Source organism: Prunus persica, chromosome G5 (assembly GCF_000346465.2).
Source record: "Prunus persica cultivar Lovell chromosome G5, Prunus_persica_NCBIv2, whole genome shotgun sequence".
In the NCBI taxonomy this organism is placed as follows: domain Eukaryota; kingdom Viridiplantae; phylum Streptophyta; class Magnoliopsida; order Rosales; family Rosaceae; genus Prunus; species Prunus persica.
The window spans coordinates 8,713,146-8,740,301 of NC_034013.1; the positions used below are offsets into that span (position 1 = coordinate 8,713,146).

The window sequence follows — 27,156 nt, forward strand, 5'->3', positions numbered from 1 at the left end:
TTTTCATGAACAATCCAGAAGAAAAAAAAACTTAAAACTTAAATATTTTACAGCTCAAAAATAAGATTTCCTTATGTTTGTTAAATAAGTATATCCGATCATTAGCAATTTAAACAAAAGATATTTTAACAAGAAGTGGAATTAGTATGCACTTCTTTTCTAAGCAATTTGATAATGAGGAATCGTAGAGGCATATTCTAAGTTGTTATGATACTGTACTTCGCATTTTATTAACAGCGGTGCAGGACCCATCTGATCAACCGTTAGTTTCCATCAAGAAAACAATCTTCTAATCCAACGGTCCCAATTAAGGTAGCGGAGGACCCATCAGCAAAGACTGTTTCATTTTTCTTCGGTAACCATCTCCAACACGGTTTCTCAACCAATCAGAGTGAGCTGTGAGCAACGAAACATACCTTCTAGGTGGGGCCTGTTTGTTTGGGGCGCAATCATAAACTTCGGCCACGTATGCATTAATTATGAGCGGATAAAGAAACCTTCTTTTTCTAAAACATCCAATTCGTTTTAGAAATTATAGAAATTATTAAATTAATAGATAAATATCATAAATTATATAATATAATTAATATATAAATAGGAAAAACCCAAAGCAAAGCCACCACTGTATTATCATCGTCAACCAAACCAAACCAAACCAAACCAAGCTCACGGGATTTCGTGGACTTTCTGATCAAGAAGCTCTCTTTTTGCTTTCTGGGTTCGTCTTCAGACTTCACGAGGTTCGATTTTCATCTACTATTTCGTATTAACTCCCTTTCATTTTTGTACCCTGTTAATATAATCTGTTGATAATAACCCAGTAGTCTTTTGATGTCAGAATTGACTTCTGATTGTCTTTCTGTGTGTCAAAATCTGAGTTTTAGATGGTGAATTTCATGGGGGTTTGATTTTCAGTAATATTTTGTGTTTTTTTCTTTTTAATTTCAATATTTTATAATCCATCTGATCAAGGGTGTTAATTAAGAGATAAAGAAGATGTTGTTTACTTTTAACTTGTGTAATTGAACTGAATTGCTTTTGATTTTTACTTTTTGCTTCTGTTGTATGCTAATTTCAGGCAGCATGGCAAAGAGTTACTTCAAGCAAGAACATGATCTTGGTATGTAGTATTTTTCAGCCCAAAGAGTTGTTTTTATTACCTTGTCGAGTTTATTTAATAAAGGAACGTTAGTCAAAGAATTTTGATGTTTATGGTTTGTATTATTTTCAGAGAAGAGACGGGCAGAGGCTGCTAGGATCAGAGAGAAATACCCAGATAGAATTCCAGTAAGAATTTGAAATCCAAACTCAGTTATCCATTTTCAATTACTGCCCATGATGTGAAATACTTACACATGATTTTTATGTAGGAAATTATTTGAATGGTTCTGTATTATTTGTCTCTGGCACTAAATTTGCGTAAATTATTATGCTTGTCTGTTTTAATGAGATTGTATCAGCTAATAGAGAAGTTGATTTCAGATGTGTTAATAGTTTCCACAAGCATGCATTCTTTTTTGGATTTCTTACCCATGTGTGTAAAATCTTCATTTTATGATTTGAAGGTGATTGTGGAGAAGGCAGAAAGAAGTGATATCCCAAACATTGATAAGAAAAAGTAAGCTTTACTTTCTCTCTTGATCCCTGATATATAACATTGCTGCTTGTTGATTCCATTTTTCTTGTTTTTCTTAGTTCAATTTCTAGCAAAGTTTACATCTTTCCAATTTAGGACCAAAGTTTAACTGGCCCTCTCTTTTCTCATCTAATTCTTCCAAAGCCTTAAGTTGGATGTTCTTTATTTGTTATGTTTAATATATCGTTATTGGTAAAATGGCGAAAATTTGGTTATGTTTGATTGCCTCTCTATGATATTTCAACAACATCCGTTGCTTTTTGACTGTTTCTTTGACTATAAACGGAATCTGAAAATTACAGGTACCTTGTCCCAGCTGACCTAACTGTTGGACAATTCGTTTATGTTATCCGCAAAAGGATTAAGTTGAGTGCAGAGAAGGCTATCTTTATATTTGTGGACAATGTACTCCCACCCACAGGTAAATTCTTGTGAAATTGTCTTTTAGAGGATGGTGCCTTCTGCTTGGCCTTTTGATTGAACATGTCCCATCTATAATGTCTTCTGTCTTTTGCAGGTGCAATCATGTCTGCCATATATGAAGAGAAGAAGGATGAAGATGGGTTTCTCTACGTCACTTACAGTGGTGAGAACACTTTTGGTTATCAGGTTCCGCTGTAGCCCTCGATTAGTTGGATACCCGCCATCTTTCTTCCAGTCCCAGCATACCTGATTTTATCGCTTCATCTTCATTACCTTGTTCTGAATCCGATGCTGCTTTTATCATGCCTAGTTCATAAACACCTCTGTGGTGATAATGTGTATAGTCACATATTGTATATAATTTCTAAGCTCCGGTTTAACATTAAAGTTTCTTGCTTGTTGCTATTCATAATCATTCAATGAAGCTACCGGTTTATTGCCAGTTTTGGCTGGGTCATGGTTATGGGAAGCTGTGACTTTGACCAAAGTTTTAATGCAAACCTTTCTTCGTGTTGCATCTTTTGACATGCCACAATGCATACTAATGTGCCTTATGACATAACGTTTGCTGCCTAGAACATCAATCTCTGCATATTTTCGGGTGCCTTCACCGGCACTCACTGCCAGTTAATTGCTAGGAAGAATTGTCTAGACGGCCATGAAAAAGAAATAGAAATAGAGAGGAAAACAGAGTGATTTTCCCCCATTTCAACGCTTACATTTAAAGCTCTATCTCTTTCCGTCTCTCTCTCTCTCTCTCTCTCTCTCTCTCTCTCTCTCTCTAAGTTCAACGCCCAAAGATAAAGACACTGATTATTAAAAGGGGGCGCAAAAGCCATAAATGGGAGAGATTGAGCTGTGTATTTGTCATGGGCCGGATTAATTTTCTTTGGGTCTAAGTGTCATGGGAGATTGATCAAACCCAAGCCTTGTACGCAACTTCTGTTGTTAATCTAATGAAGCTTTGGTTGGCTAAGAACTTTTATACTTCTATACGTCTATATGCTATGCTAAGAGCACTTCCACTCCTATGGGCAAGGGCTGTCACTATTCACGTGAATAGTGGCATTCCTTGCAATTTTGTTTTCACCCTTAGAGCAATTCCACTCATTTGCCATGACAAAGGACAAAGGAAAGGCAAGAGCTATTACTATTTACGTAAATAGTGGCAGCCCTTACATGGCTTGTGGTGTTTCCACCCATTGCCATGACAACCACTATTCACATGAGATATGAGGAGTAATGGATCAAAGCAAAGGATAGCTTTTTAGCTGCGAGCGGATGAGCGAGAAATGGAAGTGCCTTGTTAAGCGACTCCTTCCTGCCCCTTACCCCTTGGTGTAAATAAGAGTTTTTGGTGTGGGAAGTGAATAATATGACAAAGTATTTATTTAAAAAAAATTAAAAAAATTCTGAAAATTCTAGTATTTTTTTATATTATTTATTGTTTTTTTATATAAAAAATTCGTTGCTGATGTCATCGCTGACGTCAGCAAACCCAAGCAATAGCCTAGGCTGTTTTTGCCTTTGGGCTAGCTTGATTTGCTGGGACCCAGCTGCTGCCCGGGCAGCTTAGGCCCACTGGAATGCCAACCTACGATTTGGGCTCCCTTTTGCCCTGGCAAAGGCAACCGCTGGAGTTTATGGGCTAGGGTAAGGGCAATTATTACTCACATGAGATATGAGGAGATGAATTTGTATAGAGTTTTTAGTGTGGGAAGTAAAGAATATGGCTAGGTATTTATTTTTAAAAAATTCAAATTTTTTGGTATTTTTTTCCTTTTTTTTTCTTTAGTTGCTGACGTCAGCATCATGTCATTTTGCCCAAGCAGCAGCTCAGGCTGAACTTTCCAGTGGGCTTGCCCAGGTTGCTGGGGGCCCATTGTTTGCCCAGACTGGAACTCTTGCGCTGGAGTTGCCTTTGGGTGCTTGGGCCCCTTCTTGTCAAGGCTCCCCCTCAGTGGTGGAAATGCTCTAAGAGCAGATAACTTGTAGATATTATATGTTTTTCTTTTTCTAGACACAATTTATTAATTGTTCGTTGGACTTGAGCTTCTGCTAGTTAAACTTGGAGATGACTTGTAGGTATGAAATTGTACTTTCCTAAACAGACTTTCTTAATTGTTCATTAAACTTTTGAAACAAGCTAAATTTGTTACAAGCCAAGGGAAAAACTTTGAGAACTTAAGATACTTGTCAAAAGAAAAAGCTTGACTCCTTAAAATTGGGGAGAAACACCTCCTTAAAACAAATGGGATTCTGAGACTAGTCAATTTTATTTATTTTGAAATTCTTTTAACTTTCTTTGTTTTGGAATTTGAGAAGTGTCAAAATCTCAGGATGAGCTCCTTCTTTTTTGTTTTTTTTGTTTTTTGTTTTGAGGATATTTCCTATTGAGAGGGGTGATTACAAGGATGCTAGGACTCGAACCCAAGACCTTTCCTTTTATTGGGGAGGGGGGAGGGGGGGGGGGAAGCAATTTCTCCAAACCACTACATTAGTAGGTCCTTTTACGAGGAGCTCCTCCTTAGTTTTAAAGAGACAAACTTTATCGTTTTGCTTGTGTAGATCGATTTTTCTTTGAGAAATAACTTTGTCAAATGGGTTATGCCTTGTTTGTGCTCAAAACTAGATGAACAAAAGTGGGCCCAAACTTAAAGATATGATGTGGTGTGATCTGCCTTCAGTAAGAGCTTCCCTTCGGTAGGCTGAAGGTTATCTGCAAGGAGAGAAATGGAAGAACAAGGAGTGAGACCTAAGGCACAGGTATGATATCGACCGAAGGCCCTTCAATACTAAAGTTAGTTGAAGGAGATATGAGTTCGTTATAGACAAGGCAATGTCATAAGTGTCAAGTAACTATTACCTTGTGCCCTAGGGGCAATGGGCTTTATTTATAGAGGTTTTGGGTGTCCTCTTGGCGTAAACTTTCGATGTGGGACTCATGGGAATAGCTTGGGGGGCTGCCATATGTCCTATAGAGTATACCAATAAGGAACCCAATAGATTCTTGCAAGATACATTTTGGGAGGTTAAATCGGCAGGGGGTGACGAGTGCACTTGCCGACTATCAATTGTGAGCCTGCGAGACTGGGTTGGCCAGTGTAGAATCGGTAAGACACCCACCGCTCATAAGGCTGGGTTGGCCAGCTTGAGCTTCTGAACCCTGTTTGGTGTTAGGTTCCTTCCACGTGTCATGGCATGAGAGGCTGGTCATATTTGATACAAACATGCATGATATGAGCCAAGCATAGCACACAAAGAATGCTAGAACAAGTAATCAAACGTCACATGAGCAATTGTTAATGAAAGATAAGGTTAGTAATTCAACGTCACGTGAATAATTGTTAACCGTTGACAATATGAGCTACAAATTATGTTGTGACAAACATAAATAATATTTCAATATATTTCTGTAACATATGTTATTCTTATTCAATAATATGTGAGAATTATTTGTATAATACATGAATTTTGTGTGTCTTACTGAAAATTTTGAAAAAAATACGTGTATTAAATGTTAGAAATACTTACGTACATGTACAATACGACTATTGTACAATTACTTTTTAAAAAAAGTGAGACGTGTATAGAACACTAATGTATTATTGAAAAATATATATATATATATATATGTAAAAGCCTATAGCCGCTTGTCTATACTATTTATGAAAGACAATTTTTTTTAAAAACGTAACGCCGCATGGCTATACTATTTTTGAAAAAAATTAAAAAATCTCGTATAGCCGCACGGCTATACTGTTAAAATAAAATAAAATTAGTGTAGCCTCCTAGCTATACTATTTTTTAATATGAAAAGTGGACCCCTGCGATAGGCGCCACGTGTCAACAGAAGTCTATTTTAAAAAAAAAATTAAAAACATAGAGTATAGCCGTGCAGTTGCACTATTTTAAAAAAAAAAAAAACCGCTCTAGCCATAAGGCACCACGTGTCAAAAATAAGTATCGCAGCCCGGTTATACTATTTTTTTAAATACAAAATCATAGTATAGCTGCAGGGCGATACTATTTAAATACATTATATTTAAAAGGTAAAGCCGACCGGCTATACTATTTAATAATTTTTATTTTTATTTTAAAAAGGACCTTCCTATTTGCATTAGTTTGTACTTTATAGATCTTAATTTGCTAGTTTCAACATATCCGAAGTAGATATTAATCTTCCACTATATAATATTTCAATATATTTTTTTTTTATAACCTATGTTATTCTTATTCAATAATATGTGAGAATTATTTGTATAATACATGAATTTTGTGTGTCTTACTGAAAATTTTGTAAAAAATACATGTAGTAAATGTTAGAAATATGTACGTACATGTACAATACAAAATATTGTACGTTTGCTTTTTAAAAAAATGTGAGACGTGTGTAGAACACTAATGTATTATTGAAAAATATATGTGTATATATATGTAAAAGTCTATAGCCACTCGTCTATCCTATTTATAAAAGACAATTTTAAAATTATTATATATAAAAAAAAAACCTGCAAAGCCGTACGGCTATACGATTTTTGGAAAAAAAATAAAAAATCGTGTATAGCCGCTCGGCTATACTCTGAAGACCGCAAAGGCACCCACGTGTAAAATAGTACAGCCGCCCGGCGATACTGTTTTAAAAAATATTTAAAAAATGAGTATAGCCGATTGACGATACTATTTTTTAATTTAACACTCCCAGCGATAGGCGCCACGTGTCAACAGAAGTCTATATAAAAAAAATAAAAATAAAAACATGGAGTATAGCCATGCGGCTGTACGATTTTTTTAAAATTATATAAAAAGAATACCCTCTAGCCATAAGGTGCCACGTGTCAAAAATAAAGTATAGCCGGGCGCGGCTATACTATGTTTTTAATAAAAAATCGTAGTATAACCGCCCCGCGAGAATATTTAAATACAATATATTTAAAGGTAAAGCCGCTCGGCTATACGATTTAATAAAATAAAAAAAAAGGAAAACTGAAAAAAGGACCTTCCTACTTGTAATTTATAGATCTTAATTTGCTAGTTTCAACATATCCAAAGTAAATATTAATCTTCTACTATATAATATTTCAATATATTATTCTTATTCAATAATATGTGAGAATTATTTGTATAATACGTGAATTTTGTGTGTCTTATTAAAATTTTTGTAAAAAATACGTGTGTTAAATGTTAGAAATACATACGTGCATGTACAATACGACTATTGTCTATTTGCTTTTAAAAAAAAACGTGAGACGTATATAAAACATTGATGTATTATTGAAAAATATATGTGTATATATATGTAAAAGCCTATAGCCGCTCATCTATATTATTTATGAAAGACAATTTTAAAATAAATAAATAAACTAGTAAAGCCACACGGCTATACAAATTTTGAAAAAAAATAAATAAATCGGGTATAGCCGCCTGGCTTTACTACAGAGCGCAAAGGCACCCATGTGTAAAATAGGATAGCCGCGCGGCTACACTGTTTTTAAAAAAATAAACAAAATGAGTATAGCTGCATAGCTATACTCTTTTTTAAATATAAAAAAGTGGTTCCCTAGCGATAGGCACCACGTGTCAACAGAAGTCTATTTTGAAAAAAAATAAAAACATGGAGTATAGCCGTGCGGCTGTACTATTTTAAAAAGAATACCGTCTTGCCATTAGGTGTCACGTATCAAAAATAAATATAGCCGCCCGATGATACTACGAATGAATTGGTCTCGTACATGTTCATGGTAGGCTGACCCACAGGTTTTAAAATGGCCTAGGCCCAATAGCTGTTAAACTGAAAAAACAAAACAATCCAAACTATTTGGCCAAGGCGGGGGTGATGTGGCGGGAAAAGCAAGTGTGAGGCACATGGAGTACATGCCACGTAGAGTGCATACTAAATACCGACGCTGGTGGGGAATGGTGGACCTTTCCGTGTCCACAAAGGAGCTGCATTTGACGGTCTGGCCATGCTCCTTTGTCTCCTCATCCCATGTCCCTACCTCCCACTACATTCTTGGACACTTATGGGTCCTTTCAATTTCTTCCAAACTTCATTTACAACTTCATACAATCTCTTACCCAAGTCAATTTCACTCATTTAACTTAACTAGTTACAATAACTTGTGTTTTATCTGTGTGATTAATGGCGCATACGTGAATTAGGTCAGTTGGATAATACAATGTACTCATCTTTCTACACTCGAATTCGAATAATTTTTTATATAATTAAAATTGACTGAAATCAGACATCTTAAAATCACTAGAGTAAAGATATGTTAGCTATGGTAAAAAGTAGAAAGCCATAATGTAATAATACTTTTTCACACAAAAACATGGAATGGGGGATCCTTCAGAAATACATGGGTTGGAGACCAAATTTACTCAAATCTTCACCTCGCCAAAAAATTCTTATAAATCATCTGGTGATGCTACATGTATGATATTTACTTATGATGAATACTTCTCTAATAAGAGTAAAATTCACATATACAAGTGGATCTCACATTTATCAGAAATGTAATTCGTAAGTGTAATACGCCTATACATATTTACGTTAATTTTGGAGTTAACTCACTTTCCTCCCTCTCTCAATATCTATTCCCATGCATTATGTCTACTAGATACGTAGCTCATATAATGGTTTTCAGCTTCTTAGGGCCCTCCAATTGATTAAAAAGTGAGAGATGAAGGGAAAAGGGGACAAGGGGAGCCCCCAATATCTCAAGTTTGGTTTTACAGGTTCATCACCCAAACACCTGCATGTTCTCTTTAAGAACGGTTATAGTCCCATACACAACCTGCATTTATTGCTCTTCCTTCCCCTCTCACTACAAATACTCTGCAAAACCTAACACTTAACCCACTCACATATACAAGACTTTCAGTTATTTCCATTACATATTCTCATCGTCTGTGTGTGACTTTAAGTCTTCAAATCCTTCAGATCATAATCTCCAATTTCTTTTGTCTCTCTCATAATATGTCTTCCATTGTTCTTCTCTTTTTTCTTTGTCTTTCTATCCATGCATGCAATTCCCGACTTCTAGGCCTTGTTGATAAGCAAAGTGGCAGTAAATCCTACCATTCTGTTGAGGTGGGTGCAAATATTTCAACATCTGATTAAATTCTTGTACATAATATTTTGAGAAGTTCTGCCATGGAGTTTTAATTCCATCATGTGGTGCACACATGCCTTATTTATTGTTATTTAACCAAAAAAAATTGGTCATCATAGTACCTTGTTGAATTGTTAGAACTGCATGCGATAATCTGGAGTACTTAATTGTTTCCCATCACCGGTTGAAAGCAAACCATGTGTCTCATCACATGACCCTATCACGTGCTGACAAAGATAGACACATACAACGTGCGAAACATATGAAAGAAATCTAATAACTTAAGTGATTATTAGTTTTAACTTATTGAAGCGGCCTAATTATTTTAGGGTTGGTGCAGGATGTAGCGAAAGTCTTAAGTGAGACTTTAAAGTCATCGATGATGCCTACCATCTCAGTTGAATACCAAGCACAACAAATAAACGCTGAAACATTCACCCATGAAAGTATCCCGACGGCTCTTTTGAGGAAACAAGGGCATGCCAATGGACCAGCCTCAGGTTCTTATAAATCTTCGAATCAATTAGGTCATTATTTTTTGGTTTTGTATATATATTCTTGTTGATGATGAAGATATGCATGGTGGTGTGCAGGATATGATATTATTGCATTATCTTCCCAGGTTGAGCTGAAGAAATTGATTGAAATGCAGGTATATAAGTTACTGGGTGCAATTTAGTATTTTTATTAGATTGTTTTGAATGATCTCTGTTACACTGGTGGTGCAAGTGGCCATATCTACTGTAACCATGTCCCCTGTGAGGAAATCAGGGCATGTGGTCTGCTCATGCATGCACTGTACATATAGCCGTTTGTGAGATACATGATACATACATATAATAGGGCTGAGAAAAAAAAAGGTGTGTAAAACCTAATTATGTTATGAGTCTTATGTTTATGAGCTAGATTGTGAATCTGATTCACATATTAATATGCTAAGAGAACTTAATCGATGAATCAGATCGATTCAGTATTTGCAATTGTCATGACTCGTGATAAGATAATCTTTACATATATGTATCTATATCAATTATATTTTGCATGGAAATTATTGCATATGAATATTGATGCTGTATGATTTTAGGGATTGAAGAGGCAGGCACGGACATTACTGGGATCTGCAACACATAACATGGAGGAAGACAAAGATTCGAAGGAAGATGAAGCTATTGAGGTCGTAGGTGTTATGGATTATGCACAACCTCACAGGAAGCCACCCATTCACAATAGAAAGTCCTAGACATATCCGGATTTTCTGCTTCTGGTGGAATTTACTTCATTTCTAGCTAGCTAGCACTTAAAGAAAAATTATATAGTGATTTGTCCTTGGTTGGTGGGAAAGGTGTTTGTAATTTACCTGGTCTATAGAAGAAAAATAAATATAAATAAAAACTCTCTTGCAAAACCTTGGAAAAGAAGAAGAAGAAGAAGAAAAAAGAAAGATTCTGTCCTCGTGATTGATACAGAACACGTGTTTTCCTTTGCTGCAACAGTGACAAGTCCAGTAGTGACAAAATGGTGATTTGATGGATGATGGCTCCTCTTTTTTATTGTTTCTATGTGTGTTTTTAGGTTGACGGAATAATAAAGGATTGTAATCTAAGTGAAACATATTACATGGATGTGTCGCATGGAAACCTTCTTGCTTGTGTTGTCATTGTCATCCATTTGGGTGGTATTTCCAAGTTTCTCCATTTCGAGTGATTGGTCTAGTCAAATAAGCTGCACGTTAGAGCAACTCCACCCATTTGCCCTTAGCCATGGCAAGGGGGGAGCTAGGGCAGCCACTATTCACGTGAATAGTGGTTGCCCTTGCAAATAGTATTTTGAGTTTCCACCCATTGCCATGGCTAAGGGCAATTACTATTCATTTTTTTGTTTTTTCACAACTTTTTTTTACTTAAATAATTAATTTGGATAATATTTTCGGATAAGATTTTTGGGTTCCTACGTGTCAATACTATTCATATCGGATAAGATTTTATTTTATTAGTTGTATTGGTTGGTATTCATTTAAAAAAAAAAATTAGGATTTGGTGTTAAAAGTGAAGAGTATTGGTTGGTATTTATAGACACGGGCGGACCCATAATTTTTTTAGCGGAGGTGCAATATTGGCTAAGTATGAAAAATGGTTTTTCGGAATAATTATTTTCTCAAGATAATTTTTGGCGGCTTTTATTCCTTACACATCAAATAAGAAAACTTGATTTTATGGGATTTTAATATGAAGTATATATTGACTTAATGAGCCATCATTTTTAGCCTAAATCGTATTTTGCACTAAAACCGATTTTTCATATTTTGATTTGGTGGGAATTTGATTTTCTAGTATTTTTATTTGAATCCAAATGGGGGGTACTTCCTTATTTACATTGTAAACTTAAGTAAATGGAGTAATATAAAAATAAATTAAAGTAAAAGGACAAAGACATTTACTTAAATGTTGAAAATGGAAATAAGGTATAGAGGAAAATGTTGAGTAAAGAGTGAATAATAGTAGAAGTATAATGAAATGTATGAGGATTGGTGTTGAAAGTGAAGGGTATTGATAGGTATTTATAGAAAAAAAATATCAGAATTTTTTAAAAACATTTACGATTTTTTTCATATTTTTATTGCCCAAAAAAGCCTCAGCCGTTGGATTAATTTGGAGAAGCAGATCGGAAGGCTGGGGAGGCGACACGTGGCAGCGTACCTTGGACCTGGCGCGCTGACGTCAGCGTGACGCGAGGCTGACGTCAGCAACACGCGAGTTGGACCTCGGGCTGGTCTCGCCTTCGGGCTGGCCCGAGTTGGTGGGTCCCACACCACCCCCGGGCCTGGGCTGTACGCTGGAGCGACTTTTTTTTTTTTTCCTGCCCTCGCCTCGGGCTGGGCTCCCTCGCTGGAGCTGCTCTTAAAAAGACCAGGAAGGTGCATCCAAAATAATCACGTTCAATTAGTTGGTTGCTAAGGCTTGCTGCTTTTCTGTCGGGGACCAAATTATACTAGGTTCAGTTACGCATGTACAAATGAGTGATTTTGAGTTAAATTATGATAGATTCAATCGCGCATGTACAAATGAGTGATTTTGAGTTGTTAATGTGCTTACGAGTGATTTTAAGTTGTTAATGCATTGTGAGGTCCACATGCATCAATAGTTGACGCTAACCTTCCTCCTCTGAAAGTATATAGCTACCTACTTTCTAATTAACCACACTTCAGAGACGGATATGTTTCACAAATTGTTGACACCATGCCCCCACTTTACAATGAATTCCACATTCCATTTTGGTGACTTAGAAATGGTAGGGAAATAAGTAAAACAAAATAGCCAAATTATATGTTTGCCCATGTTCGGTATCTAAGAAAGCAGTAGCAATTCACAAAATCTTCCATATAGGGGCTGAGTTTCACAAGCTGGCAAGAAACCAGCACATGCTCTATACACAAACTACAGTGGTTGGTTATGGGCCACAACGTTTTGAAATGAATCGATCTTTGGTGCGAGTAAAAGCTACATGATAGTAACTAGATATTTATGTCTGGTAGCACAAATATTCAACCAAAAATAAGCTAATCAAGATTCAAGATTGGCAGGACCAGCGGTTCAATATGCGCTCTTGTTTGATGAAGTATTCTTTTATAAATTTGGATTGTGGTTTCTTTAGATTAATCAAGTACTGCTGCAGCTGACAATAAAAGGTTTAACGAAGTTTATAAATTCAGAGGTTCTGATGCCCAGCTTCAGATCGATCTCGCCACCCCCCAACCAGAAGAAATCAGGACTAAGTTTCTGAATTGCTTCATCCAAGATCACCTGAAAGTGAAACCAACCCATACATCATCACATTAAGAAGAGCAAAATCTGTCTACACACATATGCAAATTCATCTAATCTTATGCTTACTAAAATTTAGTGTGAAAGTGCTAGGTTGTGGTCATCACAGACAATAACTACAATGTCATTTCATAATGTTTTGTGATTTCTAGTTTATGATACATCATATGACCCATGATAGGAAAATGAGTATCCACTGTTCAAGCATTTTCTAAGTACTTCAGACATTATAATACACTCCCTACACTAATGCATGTGCAAACACACGCAAAAGAGTGTTTGCTGTCTAACAAACCTAGCTAAATAATCTACCTCTCAAAATAAATACCTTCTTTTGGAAGATGTGGCAGACTGGCAGACACTCGTTAATCAAATACAACCAATACAATGGACCACCATTTGACAACCCAAAACTTGACACTCTCGGACTAATAGACAGTTGATATCTGAAAAGTGGACCAGCTCAACAGCTGGTATGAAGGTTGGCATGACTGAACTTATAAACAGGGTTCCTGGCAATTGAACCTCGGGTCCTTCTGTGCTGGAGCTTATCATGAAAGGGAACTGAAGTAGTTTGTCTCAAGAACACAGGACAGCACAGGTGTAGCTTATAGTTGTAGGGAGGTAATGTTTACAGTTGTTGTATAAGCTTATGAAACCTTGAGAGCATGTTACAGAAAGTTTAAAAGAAATGGACCACAATTTAGATACAGTTTCCATCCTAGTTTCATCTAATCAATCACATCAGACTTCTGAGCAATCAGTTAATTGGTTTTACAATTTTCAAGGGACAGATGCAAAGGCAAAGGATCTTGAGTGACAAGTCAAGCAAAAATAATTCTGGTACCACGAGACCACAAAAAACAATTCCAACTCCAAAGGGCAACAAATACGTAGTAAATAGATGAAAGAAACAAGTGTTCACCGGAATGCCTGTTTTCATGCCAACACATGTAACTCCGTTGTGCTCAAATCCAGTCAATTCTACTGAAGTTTCCTCAGGTGCAAGCCTCACTGCATAATCAAATAACAAACATTATCACCTTCTGAAATACAATAAGAAAAATTTAATGTAAACCTTGAAGATATAAACATATTAAAAAACTCATAACGGAGAACTGAAAGAAAATCCAACAATGCAGCATATTTTGGAACACTTTTTTTTTCTCTTGCAGAGAACTTTTGAACACTTCCACGGTATATACTTAGAAATACAAAACGACGGTTTATGATAAAACAACAGGAGTAATACAAAAGAAACATAGACTGGAATTGGACAGTCCTCTTTTTTTTTTCTTCCTCAACTGTCCGACGAGGCAGGAAAGGGTTAAGAATGAATATGTTATACAATAACATTGGAACATGTCTCTATGGATTTAAAGGAGAAGGCTCACACAAAAATTATTAGTATTTTTATTTGCACACGTACAAAATCCTGGAAGGCATTTTCTTGGAGTTCCCAAGAAGAACCATGTGAAAAGAGTGGGACCAACTTCCCCTGAGAGTGAAGGAAGAAATGGGTGGAATCTGAGAAGATAGGAATAAAGCCGTATCAAAAACAGTTTGCCTAGGAAGGCTGGCATTGAAGGAACTTTTGTAATACTTCTACAGTGGATGTGAAAAAGAGGGATGACCATAGGAATAAAACAGGATTAATACTGAAGTACCATAGCATGGACGTGGAGCAAATTTTTTGTTGTTTTAAATCAACTGCCCACTAAAGCAAAAATGCATTAAGAAAAAATGTTATCTGATAACATTGGAACACATCTCCATGGGTTTAAGGAGAAGGTTCAAGCAGAAAGGATAGTTTGATCTACGCACGGATAAAAGTCTGGAAACCATTTTGTTGGAAGATTAGGTTCCCAAGAAGATCTATGTGCAAAGAGTTGGACCAACTTTCTTTGAGAGAGTGAGAAAAAAAAAAAAGGAGGAATCTAAGAGGATCACGAATAAAGCCATCAAAAAAACAGTTGGACTAGAAAAGCCAACATTGCAGACATTTTCTGAATAATTATACAGTGGATATAAAAATGATTACAGAATAAACAGAAGGAATAGAAAAGAAACATAAAATGGAGTTTGAATAACATTTTTTCCCGTCAGCTTTCGATTGAGGCAAAAATGGTTACGAAAAAATGTTATCCAGTAGCATTGGAATGCATCTCCTATGAGGAGAAGGTTCAAGCAGAAAGGATATTTATTTGATTTACGCACAGATAAAATCCTGGATACCGTTTTGTTGGATAACATGTTACCAAGAAGAACTATGTGCGAAGAGTTGGACCAACGTTTTTTGAGAACTGAAGAAAGAAATAGGAGGAATCTGAGGTGGTCATGCATAAAGCCATCTGAAGAATAGTAGAACCAGAAAAGCCAAACAATGCAGCAAATTTTAAGACACTTCTTACAGTAGATCTCAAAAGAAAGGATGATAACAGCATTAAAATGGAGTAATACAAAAGAAACATAGAACGGAATTGGACCATTCTCATGTTATCAAACAATGAGGTGCATAATTTAGTAACATCAGCATCTAAACACACCACAATCACCTACCCCAAAATCACATTGCTATTTCTTTTTATGTGACAATAAAAACCCATCTTTGCGCCAATTTTCGTAGTACGAATAATGCATTCACCAGAAAAGATATAAATCTAATATCACCAGAGTCCGAACACAAAACCTACTACTAAGTACTAATAAGTACTAACTCACATTGCTAGTTTGCCACCTACTTGACAGTATTGGCATTATCCATTCTTTGTTTTTTTTAACATTGTACTTAAATGCATTTACGGCTATCCAAAATTTCTGAACAATGAAAAATAAAATTAACTTCAACATGCAAACAGCATAGATCCTAGTTTGGCATACAAAAATTGCAAAACTTCAGAACATCTTAAGAAGTCTTTGATTTTAATAGAACAAGAGAACTAACAGTTGAACTTTTTCTTGGCTATCTTCCCCTCGTTGAGCGAATACAAGAAGTTCTTTACAGCTTCAGCATTAAACCGAGCAGTATACTGCACCCAAAACAAAAGGGTCCAAATTTCACGCAACTCATACACCAGCATTATAAATGTCTTAACTTTAAACACATCCGTTGAAAAAAAAAAAAAAGTTACCTGAACGACCACAACATAATACTTTGAATTGTTGCGGTCACTACAATCAACCACACTAGATTGGGCTTGAGTGTTAACCTGGGAAATGCAATACAAGGTCCAAATAAATAATTCAAAAAAGAAAAAGCAGAATGCAAGGGGAATTGAAGAGGGATTTCAGATTGGAGATTTGAGTTGAATGAGTTGGGTACCAAGACAATGCTTTTGCAGAGATGGTGGACGGAGGCGGCGCCGAGAACGTCGCGCCGGTCATCGAGAGACCAATCGTAGTAATCGGCAGGTACCCTCTTGAAGGCGAAGTCTTTCACGCCATTGGCGCGGAGAATGGCGGAGAGACGAGCTTCTGTGGCGCCGATGGCGTCGTTTTGAGTCGAGGTAGGGATGGGGGTAGAGCTGTGTTGGGGAAGAGAGGCAGAGGAGGCGAGCTCGAACTTTGATATGCGTTCTAGGATTTGGGTTTGGAATCGCTCCAGCTCTGCTAGTGATTTTTCCATTCTCTCTCTCTCTCTCTCTCTCTCTCTCTCTCTCTCCTGAGTCCAATTTTCGAGCTTTGGTTAGCCATACGAACGACGCGTTTCTGATTGTCGTTTACGATATTGTAAACGACAACCGGTCGATTAAATAATGTACATAACTGTCTTTTTCCTGCTTTGCTCATCTTTAGTCTCTATCCGTTCTCTCAGTTGGCCAAAAAATTGCGTGGTGTTTGGTAAATTGGTAGGAATGTTTTGCCATTGGGAGAGTCTTTGTATTTTAGAATAGCAAAAGAAGAATGTTAGCTACTTTTTCCTATTGCCTTTTTTATTTTGTTTTTTTCATTTATTTTGTGTCACATGCGTTTAATTTACACATAAATCTTATATATGTAATGTAAAATATTAATATTTTAATTAAAAAATAATTAAAAGGTTTTTGAACACATTAAATACATAAATTCATATGTTCATGGAATATACGTGGCACAAAATGAATGGGAAATGCAAAAAGGGAAAAGCAACACACAAGGTAGCTAGCACTCTTCCGAGTTTGAAAAGCTAGCTTCCTTCCCATCTTATGACCCGTTTGGTTCAAGGTTTAGGAGCTTGAGAATGAGTTTGAAATTGCATTCCCATGTTTGATAAGTGTACTTTTGGAAATGCAATTATGGACTTACTAGTATGGACTTCCCATGTGGGGAGGAATTTCATACCCTTGGCTGAGTTTGCGAATTTTTTCCCCCTACTTGGGAAAGTAGTTAATGCAATTTTTTATGACTAACTTACCCCTATTCTATTTTTAAAATACAATGTTTTAACTAGGGGTGGCAATTTTGGGCATGACCTGTTACACGACTCAAAACTCGCACGAGAATTTAGCAGGTTCAACCTGCACATTTAAAATTTTGGTTCTTTTTGGGTAAACCCGCCATGATCTATTTAATAAACTGACAAGTTTCGGGTCAAATCGCCAACACGCTAAAATACCTATATAATCCGTTTAATAAAACGGGTCATGGTGGGTCAACCCGCCAATCAGCTAAAATACCCATGTAACCTGCCAACCCACTAACCCATTTATTTGTTTATTCTTCATTTTTCTAATTTTTTTTTAATGTCTTTTAGTTGCTACCACTTAGGGGGTCAACCTGACACGACCCAAAATCTGCACGAGAACTTAATGGGTTAACCCGTGCATGACACGTTTATTAAAGGGGTTAGGTTTGGATTGAGCATTTCTGACACGTATATAATCTTGACATGACACGACCCATTGCCAATCCTAGTTTTTAACCTTAGAAAAACTCTTCGTATTTCTTTCTTTGTGATATAAAAAAAAAGGTTTATTTATTTGCATGCCCCATGTGCTTTCAAACTTGTCTCAGATTACCACTTGGACTTTGAAACGTCTCAAAATACCCCCCATAATTTTAAAAACGATCTCACGTTACCCATTTCGTCAGTATTATAGATGTTCCGTTATGTGCTACGGGCCCTACTTCGTTTTAATCCTTAACATTGGAGAATAAGAGTTTTTTCAGATTCAGAAAAGAGGAAGGGGGTATTTGGGTGAGAAGGGGAAATTTGGAGAAGAAGGCTAGGGCTTATCAAAATCTGAGGTGGGGTTTGAATTTTGGGAGAATCTGGAGAAGAAATCACTGTTTGGGCTGGGTTGCTGCTGCTGCAGCTTGTAATCTATACCCAGTTCCTAATCCTTCGCCTTGAAGATACAAACTACAAAGAACAATGATATATTTATATATCCCATTTGAAATAGATGAAAGCACATCAAGATACAAGCTCATGTCACCACTCTCTTTCATAAGATCTAGATTGGATGGGGAAAGGAATGGAGAAATGAAGGGGAAAATAAAAATCTCCATCACATAAAAGATACTGCCCAGATAGGAAAGAGGCCAGGTGCTGGATTTTGTGGGTTTCTCCATGGAGTAAGACTTAGTTTTTCTTTCGTAAGCCTATTATGTCCAAGCTTTCCTCCTGGAAGCCAAGTATTAGTTGGGTGATCAAAACTCTGCCATATAACAACAGATGAATTAAATGCATCTGTTATGATCCCATTGTCAAGTAGCATTGCTACGGTGGAATGAGAAACCGTTGACTTAGAATGAGTTGGCCAAACATATTAGTTCAAGCAAATCATCAGACTTAAACAAAGAGTTAAGTTGTTGCTTCCTCTGTTATTAACATTAATAGTCTCTGGTTTTCCAGGTTACAAAGTTGTTGACAAATCTTATGCTGTTAAGATAAAATTAAAAGCCCATCATCTATCAATCAGAACTTGGTAAATCAGGGCTGCATTAGCTTGATACATCTCTCAATCAGAACCCAATTACTTGTAAAATTGATTCAAAAAGGGTAAAAATGTAGGCAATTTGGGGTCCATAATGGTCACTTTCCACCCAAATTATAATTACTTGATTTAGCTTCAAATTCATTAACTAGGTTTAGAGTACTTCTGTGTTCTTCAATTTGGAAACACAAGTTTTCAGTGGAAGCAGAAAATCAAGGAACTTTGAAGCAGAGAAATAACCTGCATGAGAAGGAAGTAGAACCCAATCTGCAGTTTTAATCAAACATCTCCTCACGTCAAACTACAAATACACCATTATAGTCTGTGATTGCTTCAAAATAAATGTAATTAACAGACCATTGTGTTTATTTGTATTTAACCAATTTCTGCAAAAATCAGTTTAAAGATTCAATATTAAAGCTGAAATTTCTCATTCTCACCCAAATACCCCCTTTCCCTTTTTTGAAGCTGAAAAAACCCTTATTCTCCAATGTTAATGATTAAAACGAAGTGGGGCCCAAAGAACATATCGGAACGTCTATAATATTGACGGAATGGGTAACGTGAGACCGTTTTTAAATATGTGGGGGGTATTTTGAGACATTTCAAAGCCCAGGTGATAATATGAGACAAGTTTGAAAGCACATGAGGCATGTACATAAATAAGCCTAAAAAAAAAGTTAAGGGCATTGTTGGAAAACTAACAAATTTTCATTCCTAAATCTGCACAAACTAAACATAGGAATAGTATAAAAATGACATTTCATGATCATCATTTCCCAACGTTTCCAAACATGAGAATGAACATCCTTCATTCCCATCTCATGGGATTATATAGGGGAAGTTCATTTCCAAGAAGTTCAACCCATGAACCAAACGAGCCCTTACATTCTCCGTCTTTCATATTACCTACTCATTTTGTGTAAAGTATATTTCACTTACACATAAATCTATATATAAAATATATTTAAAAACTCTTTATTCTCTTTACAACAAAATATTAGAATTTTGCATTAAATACACGGATATATGTGAGTAGAATTTACTTGACACAAATTTAATGGGAAAGACAAAAAAAGAAAATTCAAAAGGAATGCAGCTAACATTAGAGGTGTTAAACGAGACGGGCCGACCCAGCATTGCACGAGCTCAGCTCGTTTAAATGGTGTACGGCATGGCACTTCACGAGTATGAATATTAGTAGGCCTTGCTCGGCACGGCACGAAAAATTGAACTGGGCCGGATTAAAAAATAGGTCCAATGAATCATGCCAGGCTTGGTCCGAGCCCGCTTCAAGCACGGCACGAGCCTGAGCCCACTTCAAACATGGCTGAAGCCTGGCTCACTTTATAAGTAGATGATGAACCACCAAACTTTTCAACGAACCTCCCATGCCGCATAGCTATGGCATGAATGGTGAAGTTTTCCTTCTCTTTCCACTCAAGAATGCATTATTTATGCAACCGGTGTGAAATATCTGAGTAGCCATCAATACTTTAATCTGTTTCTTTTTCATAGATTTGAACATTGGTATAGCGACTTCTACTTCGTTTTTGGGCAAAAATTATACGAAAAACTATGTTACAATTTTCAAGCCAATTGAACCTTTTGTTGTTATGATTACATTGTTTAAAGTATTAAATTCCAAAACTCTGATATGATAGCAGATGAAATTCTGGTATCTACTGTGTGTTCCTCGCATGAAGACAACATTCAGGCAAGCCTTCTAGCATCCATGCACAGCACCATAAAACAGATAAATCTAAAAGGCTAATTGTAACTTAGCAATTTTGTCGAAATTGTTAATACAACCAAATCCATGTTGTCAGCAAGCAGGCTACACCTAACACCAGTAAACTAACATTATAAATGACATTAAAATTAATCAATCCGGAAAAACAAAGTCAATTGCCATTTCTATTGCATATGAGATTTGACCCGTTCCACATTTTTATACCTTCTTATTCAACATCTGCCGTGGACTAAAGACAGTCTGGTATTGTTCAAAATCTGCATGGAATGACCAATAATGAGGAAGAAAATTGATCAAGTTGTTTGGTGGTACAAGTATCTGTCAATAATATAGTCTTGAAAGGTTTGGTTTTGACAACTAAGACAGACATTGTTAGTAGCCCCATTTTCATCCCAGACAAGTCTCTTCCTACAATCTGATAGGCTAATTTTCTATAGCAATGACCTTTTCAATCGAAAACTGTCGTGTAAATAACATCTAATTAGTGTAAGTTGGATTGGATGATGGCTAGCTACAGGGGAGACAGAGTATTTTGGAATCAAATGCTCATCCAAATATTTAGCATTACAGTGATTCAGCAGAGTTGCTCTACTTCTAGCAGCTGTGAAGATCATGTTGTGTACATATTTACATAACAGAAAATCTTAAACGAGCCAATACGACACGGCCCGATAAATTAAATGAACTGACACAGCACGGCACTAATACCTTAAAGACACGAATTTAAATGAGCCGGGCAGGGTGACACCTCTAGCTAACATTCTTCTAAAATCAAAATGATCAAGAGTTTTGTGTAGCGGTTCCAATCCAAGATAGTTTCCCACAGCTTCTTTGTTTGTCTATTTTGCCCACGGTTTTGATTGGTCAAAAATTGTAAAAGTAAAGTCTTCATCAGTCCTTCCAGAACGTTGACCCAAAACTTCCTCCCCACTCAAACGTCTCATCGTCATTCCTTTCCAGCTTTGTCTCATTTTCAGACACCATAAAACCCGACAAATCCCACAAACCCCTCCACTCTCTGCAACAAACAAACCGCCATAAACCCACAACTCACTGAACTCAATTCATCACCATGCACAAAAGCACTTCAGGCTCACTAGGCCCCAGCGGCCTTGACCTAACCCAGGCCTTCTTCAAGCCCATCTCCGGCGCCGCCTCACCCTCCTCCACCAAGCGCCACACCAAGATCTCCGTCATCGGCGCCGGCAACGTGGGAATGGCCATCGCTCAGACCATCCTCACCCAGGACCTCGCCGACGAGCTTGTCCTCGTCGACGCCAAGCCCGAGAAGCTCCGCGGTGAGATGCTCGACCTCCAGCACGCCGCCGCCTTCCTCCCCCGCACCAAGATCATCGCCGACGTCGACTACGCCGTCACCCACGGATCCGACCTCTGCATCGTCACCGCTGGGGCCCGCCAGATCCTCGGCGAGTCCAGGCTCAACCTGCTCCACCGGAACGTCGCCCTCTTCCGCAATGTCATCCCGCCGCTCGCCAAGTACTCGCCGGACACGATCCTACTGATCGTGTCGAATCCGGTCGACATCTTGACCTACGTGGCCTGGAAGCTGTCCGGGTTCCCCAGCAGTCGGGTTGTCGGGTCAGGTACCAATCTGGACTCTTCGCGGTTTCGATTCCTCATTGCTGATCATCTTGATGTCAACGCTCAGGATGTGCAGGTGGGTTTCTTTTTTTTACTTCTTCATGACATTGCAAATGCTTGTTTATATATTTGAAGTAGTTTTGATATGAAATTTCTCAGATGTTTTTTTGGTTTATAACTATCAATTTTGGATAAAACATGGTTCTGTTTTTTCGTTTATTTTTTCATTTAGTATAATATTACTAGAGAATCTAGAATCACTCTCAAACGAGCCTTTAATTAGATTAGACAACTTAGTAAACAAAAGAAAAGACATAAAGTTAAACAACAATCGCATAACAAATAGGAAAAGAGCGAAATAGTATCCAATCAATAACACAAGATAACAAGTTATATTTTCTCGCCTATTTACTACGGCAAAGAATCAAATTATCACTATATTTATTCTTTTTTTTTACTTCATATAATTTCCCTTGATATTGATAGTTTAGCGTTATTCTGTATTCTCACACCCTCATATTTTGGTAACACTGATAATGGAGACAAACAATTTGTTTTTTGTGTGTAGATATTAGTCCAAATTTTCATGTAATTTCTTGGGTAGTTGATATTTTAATTGAAATTTCTGTATTTTAAGACCATCCATATTGATGTTTTAGTAGATAAAACCCCAGATTTTAATGTAATTTCTGAGCTATGATCATATCTTGTTTGATATTTCTATATTAAAGTGATTTCTGTATTTTTCTTATGGAATTATGGGATTGTAGGCTTACATTGTTGGGGAGCATGGTGACAGCTCAGTGGCATTGTGGTCGAGCATTAGCGTAGGGGGAGTGCCGGTGTTGAGTTTCTTAGATAAGCAAGAAATAGCTTACGAGAAAGAGACGTTAGAGAGCATCCACAAGGTGGTTATAGACAGTGCATATGAGGTGATCAGTCTAAAAGGATATACTTCTTGGGCAATTGGATACTCCGTGGCCGCGCTAGCTTGGAGCATATTGAGAGATCAGAGGAAGATCCACCCGGTCTCGGTGCTTGCCAAGGGGTTTTACGGGGTCGACGGTGGAGATGTGTTCTTGAGCTTGCCGGCCCAGCTCGGGAGAGGTGGGGTTTTGGGGGTGACCAATGTGCACTTGACTGATGAGGAGACTCAGAGGCTGAGGGACTCGGCTAACACCATCTTGGAGCAGCAGTCTCAGTTGGGATTATGAATTCGATCACCAAGAACATGGTGGGATTGATATCCCATCAATCTTAGTTCCCACTTCTCTGCTTCAGTTTGTTCTTTTCGAAGGCAACAATTGTCCAGTTTTTGGCTTCAACTAACAGATGGTATCTTCACGTTGTAATGCGGTTTTGGCTTCTTACTGTGGCCTTCTGTTTTATTTCTCATGTAATAAATATTAAATCATGAAGTTGGATTATATGTCTTTTAAGACTAGTTTTATATATGAATTGAAACTACCTTTGAACAGAACTAAGATTATATGTCTTAAGAGAGAAATATTTTTGCTCACCACTCTTCTCAACACTTGACACATGTTCATAAGCTTAACGATAATTAGCTATTTGTTTTGTATTTATGGAATCATGGTTGCATTCATGGGCATGTGTTTAGTGTTGAGAAAGGTGATAATGATACATATTGGGTTAAAGTGGTGAGTAAAAATAAGCTGGCCAATAATTTAGGAAATGTAAAATATCAAATTAAGTTTGTATCAAATTTAAAGGATACGGAAAAACTAGTTCGATTGAGCATCTCCAAAGGAAGAGGCAAATGAAATAGGCAAAATTGTACTATAACAACCTAGGTGGTATGTTGCCTATTCATTTGCCTCATGAAAAAAGTTGATCACTCAAAATATCAAATTAAGTTTGTATCAAATTTAAAGGATACGGAAAAACTAGTTCGATTGAGCATCTCCAAAGGAAGAGGCAAATGAAATAGGCAAAATTGTACTATAACAACCTAGGTGGCATGTTGCCTATTCATTTGCCTCATGAAAAAAGTTGATCACTCAAAGGGACTAGATAATACAAGTCTACAAACTATTATTATATTATTTATTTCTATCTTTTCATATGCTATTATATTTTATAGAAAGTAAGTGAGAGAGTGAAGATGATATCTTATTATAAAAATCAAGTGGGATTCACTATACCTTTTCACTTTGAAGTAGGCAATATTGCCTTGTTGGGGAGAGTAGGTATATTTTGCCTACCTATTTGCCTCATGAAAATGCTGATATGACAAGGCAAATGAGTTTTGCCTACTCTTTTGCCTCTTTCCTTGGAGATGCTCACCAAAACTTTTTCCTTCACATGTATTCGAGTTTCTGGTGAGACATTTCTGGCATTTGGCACAGAGAAATGGCTTATGATCCAAAAATGAAGTTTGGATATCCTCTGCCTCTCTGTCCTGATTAATGGATTTCTCTTTGGCCATGGATCAGGTTGATCACTAGAATGGTTTTTCGGTTGGTTGGTTTGTTTTTTGCTGAAAACTTGTGCCGGTCCAGCCAAAAAAGAAAAAAAGAAAAAAAGAGAGAAGGTGGGCTGGTTGTTTCCTTGTTCTAAATGGGCTTTACCAAAGTGAGGCTTTTAATTCTTCTTAACATAAACCACTAAACTTAAAAACTTTAGCCCGTATTAAACTCTCGTGAACCAATCACAATCTCTACGTAAGTTCATTAAGAATTAATCAATGGGCCATGTAATTTGGCACAATTATTTTAACGGCCCAAAAAAAAAAACAATTTTCGTTTTGAATACAAGTGATAGTTTAAATTATAAAGGGAAAATAATTTCTCATACATACTACTAAGGTGTCATGGAGGTTCGAACTTGAGACCACTAATATGCAAGTCAAGACCCTTTTTCATTGAGCTCGACGCCTTTGACAAAGAAGACAATTTTATGAAGAGATTAGACGAAAGTACATTGGTCTTCTTTTGTTTGGTCTTCAAGCATGGCATCTTCGTCTTTTGCCAAAGACAAAATTGAAATGACATATCTAGCTAGCTAGCTAGCAAGCTCTATCACGAGAAAACGTATTGGCTTATTTCATTGTGAGAGGTTGTCTATGTGACAAAGATAAAAATCAGAAACTGTTCGAATTGTTCCTTGTGTAGTCAGTGAAGATTAGAATATGGACACCTGAGGTTGCTTCCCCATTTGAGGTATCCGGTCATTTACAAGATGTTTACATCTCTACATTTTGTGCTTATTTAGAAGTGTTTTTATAAGTAAAAACAACTTTTATATAATCAAAAGCGATTTTTTAAAGAAAAAGTTAAAAGTGCCTTTCAATTCTAAAAATATTTCTGATTGCTTTTGAAGACGTGTTTCTAAGTGTTTAATTTTTTACTGTGCTTCCTACAAAAGTAGTTCAAAACGGACCCTTAATTACTTTAAAAAGATGTGTGTCATCACCACCTTATCTTTGGCCAAAAATCGATCCAATTAGGAAACATACAAAACAAGAAAATCAATGATCACCCAAATCAACTGCAACCTTTAAATTATATGTTGATGATAGAATTAGAGTATCCAACATAAAATCAATTAACACTAGGTGGAGAGCCTTAATTAAGATCTATAATCTTACATATTCATGTGGTGTAAGGCTTTACTTTCTCTGGTATAAGATAATACTCTCAACATTTCAACTCCAAAATTCTTAAATTCATTTTGAATTAATGTTTATACTCATTAATTAGGTTACATTGGAAGAAGTTTGGAACCTATATGGTCTATATATATATGCATAAAACATGCACAATATTTACATATACTTGCATGTTCCAAACTTCCACCGTCAGTTTTGTTAATTTGTGTTGCACTGTTTCGTCCATGTATCACTGTTTCAGTGCGTACATACATACGCCACTGCTTCAGTGCTTCTAGGCCTTTTCCAAAACTGTGAATACGCATGTGACGCGTACTCAGGCATCTCTCTCTCTCTCTCTCTCTCTCCAGTGGATGTTATTATTCAGAAGTGATTAAAAATTAACGAGGGAGCTTAATTATTAGAAAGTTGGTTTTAGCTGTATTATTAGACATTTCGTATTCTATAGATTATTTGATTAACAAATTGGTGTTTTCAGAACATGGCATGTATAAAATTTCAGTGATCCTGATCACTTCAGTGATCTAATCACAGAGGTCACGGACGGGAATAATCCGACTAGAAAGAGTCAAATTGGACAACTTAACAATTCTATATATTATATAAGACATGTACGTACAGATGCCACCATACTTGATATAGTTTGATAATTACCAATCAGTGCTTCCTCTTTGTCATGTATTCGTCAAGATGCATAACCACCACCACCACTACTATTACCATTTGAGGAGGTTATCTGTAGGGTCAAATGAATCCAAAGGGGTCTTTTCTCTGAATAATATTTGTGCAGTATACTGGGTTTGTGTGGTACAACGAATCTACATGTTATGACATGAGTGAACGATATGATATAATCATATTACATAACAAATGTACTTGTTATACCAAGTGACATGAGTGAACGATATGATATAATCCTAGCTCATTTTATTATCCTCTCACTGGCATCGGCAAGTTGAGGACAAGTTCTGTAATGACATGACATATTTGAATGCAGTTGCTCAAAAATTATTCTTGGATAACTATACAAACCCGCAATGTATTCTAACATTCCAAAATTGTGTGAATATAGAGCAATATGACCCCCTAAATAAAAATCCAGTTCATTTTCAAGCTAAAACACAAGAAGAGTAGCAGAGGATGACATGTCGTACGGTTGATTTGGACGTCTCCAGCATTATCAACTTGCAAAACATGTAAATAACAATCAGCATATATTATATATATGAATGAAATGGCCGCAATGCATGACCAATT

General features: G+C 36.7%; 4 protein-coding genes across 5 annotated transcripts; 3 read left to right on the forward strand and 1 right to left on the reverse strand.

Annotated features, from left to right (window-relative positions):
* On the forward strand, window positions 608-2,559 carry LOC18777182 (autophagy-related protein 8f). The gene is made up of 6 exons (XM_007209707.2): window positions 608-740; window positions 1,079-1,120; window positions 1,232-1,287; window positions 1,566-1,618; window positions 1,939-2,057; window positions 2,154-2,559. Exons 2-6 carry the CDS (start codon window positions 1,084-1,086, stop codon window positions 2,255-2,257), a joined length of 369 nt encoding a protein of 122 aa, XP_007209769.1. The 5' UTR covers window positions 608-740; window positions 1,079-1,083; the 3' UTR covers window positions 2,258-2,559.
* On the forward strand, window positions 8,829-10,831 carry LOC18776601. 2 transcript variants are annotated; one of them, XM_020564361.1, is made up of 4 exons: window positions 8,829-9,152; window positions 9,515-9,674; window positions 9,768-9,826; window positions 10,268-10,831. In XM_020564361.1, exons 1-4 carry the CDS (start codon window positions 9,039-9,041, stop codon window positions 10,412-10,414), a joined length of 480 nt encoding a protein of 159 aa, XP_020419950.1. In that variant the 5' UTR covers window positions 8,829-9,038; the 3' UTR covers window positions 10,415-10,831. The 2 variants fall into 2 exon arrangements, with proteins under 2 accessions (XP_020419950.1, XP_020419949.1); XM_020564360.1 differs by having other exon boundaries at window positions 8,847-9,152; window positions 10,259-10,831.
* LOC18778064 lies at window positions 12,476-16,665 on the reverse strand. The gene is made up of 5 exons (XM_007209491.2): window positions 16,318-16,665; window positions 16,127-16,204; window positions 15,940-16,024; window positions 13,921-14,009; window positions 12,476-12,974 (listed from the first exon to the last, which is right to left on the reverse strand). The coding sequence occupies exons 1-5, from the start codon at window positions 16,618-16,620 to the stop codon at window positions 12,831-12,833; spliced, it is 699 nt and encodes a 232-aa protein (XP_007209553.1). The 5' UTR covers window positions 16,621-16,665; the 3' UTR covers window positions 12,476-12,830.
* Window positions 21,530-23,752, forward strand: LOC18776406 (L-lactate dehydrogenase B). The gene is made up of 2 exons (XM_007211134.2): window positions 21,530-22,344; window positions 23,039-23,752. Exons 1-2 carry the CDS (start codon window positions 21,739-21,741, stop codon window positions 23,480-23,482), a joined length of 1,050 nt encoding a protein of 349 aa, XP_007211196.1. The 5' UTR covers window positions 21,530-21,738; the 3' UTR covers window positions 23,483-23,752.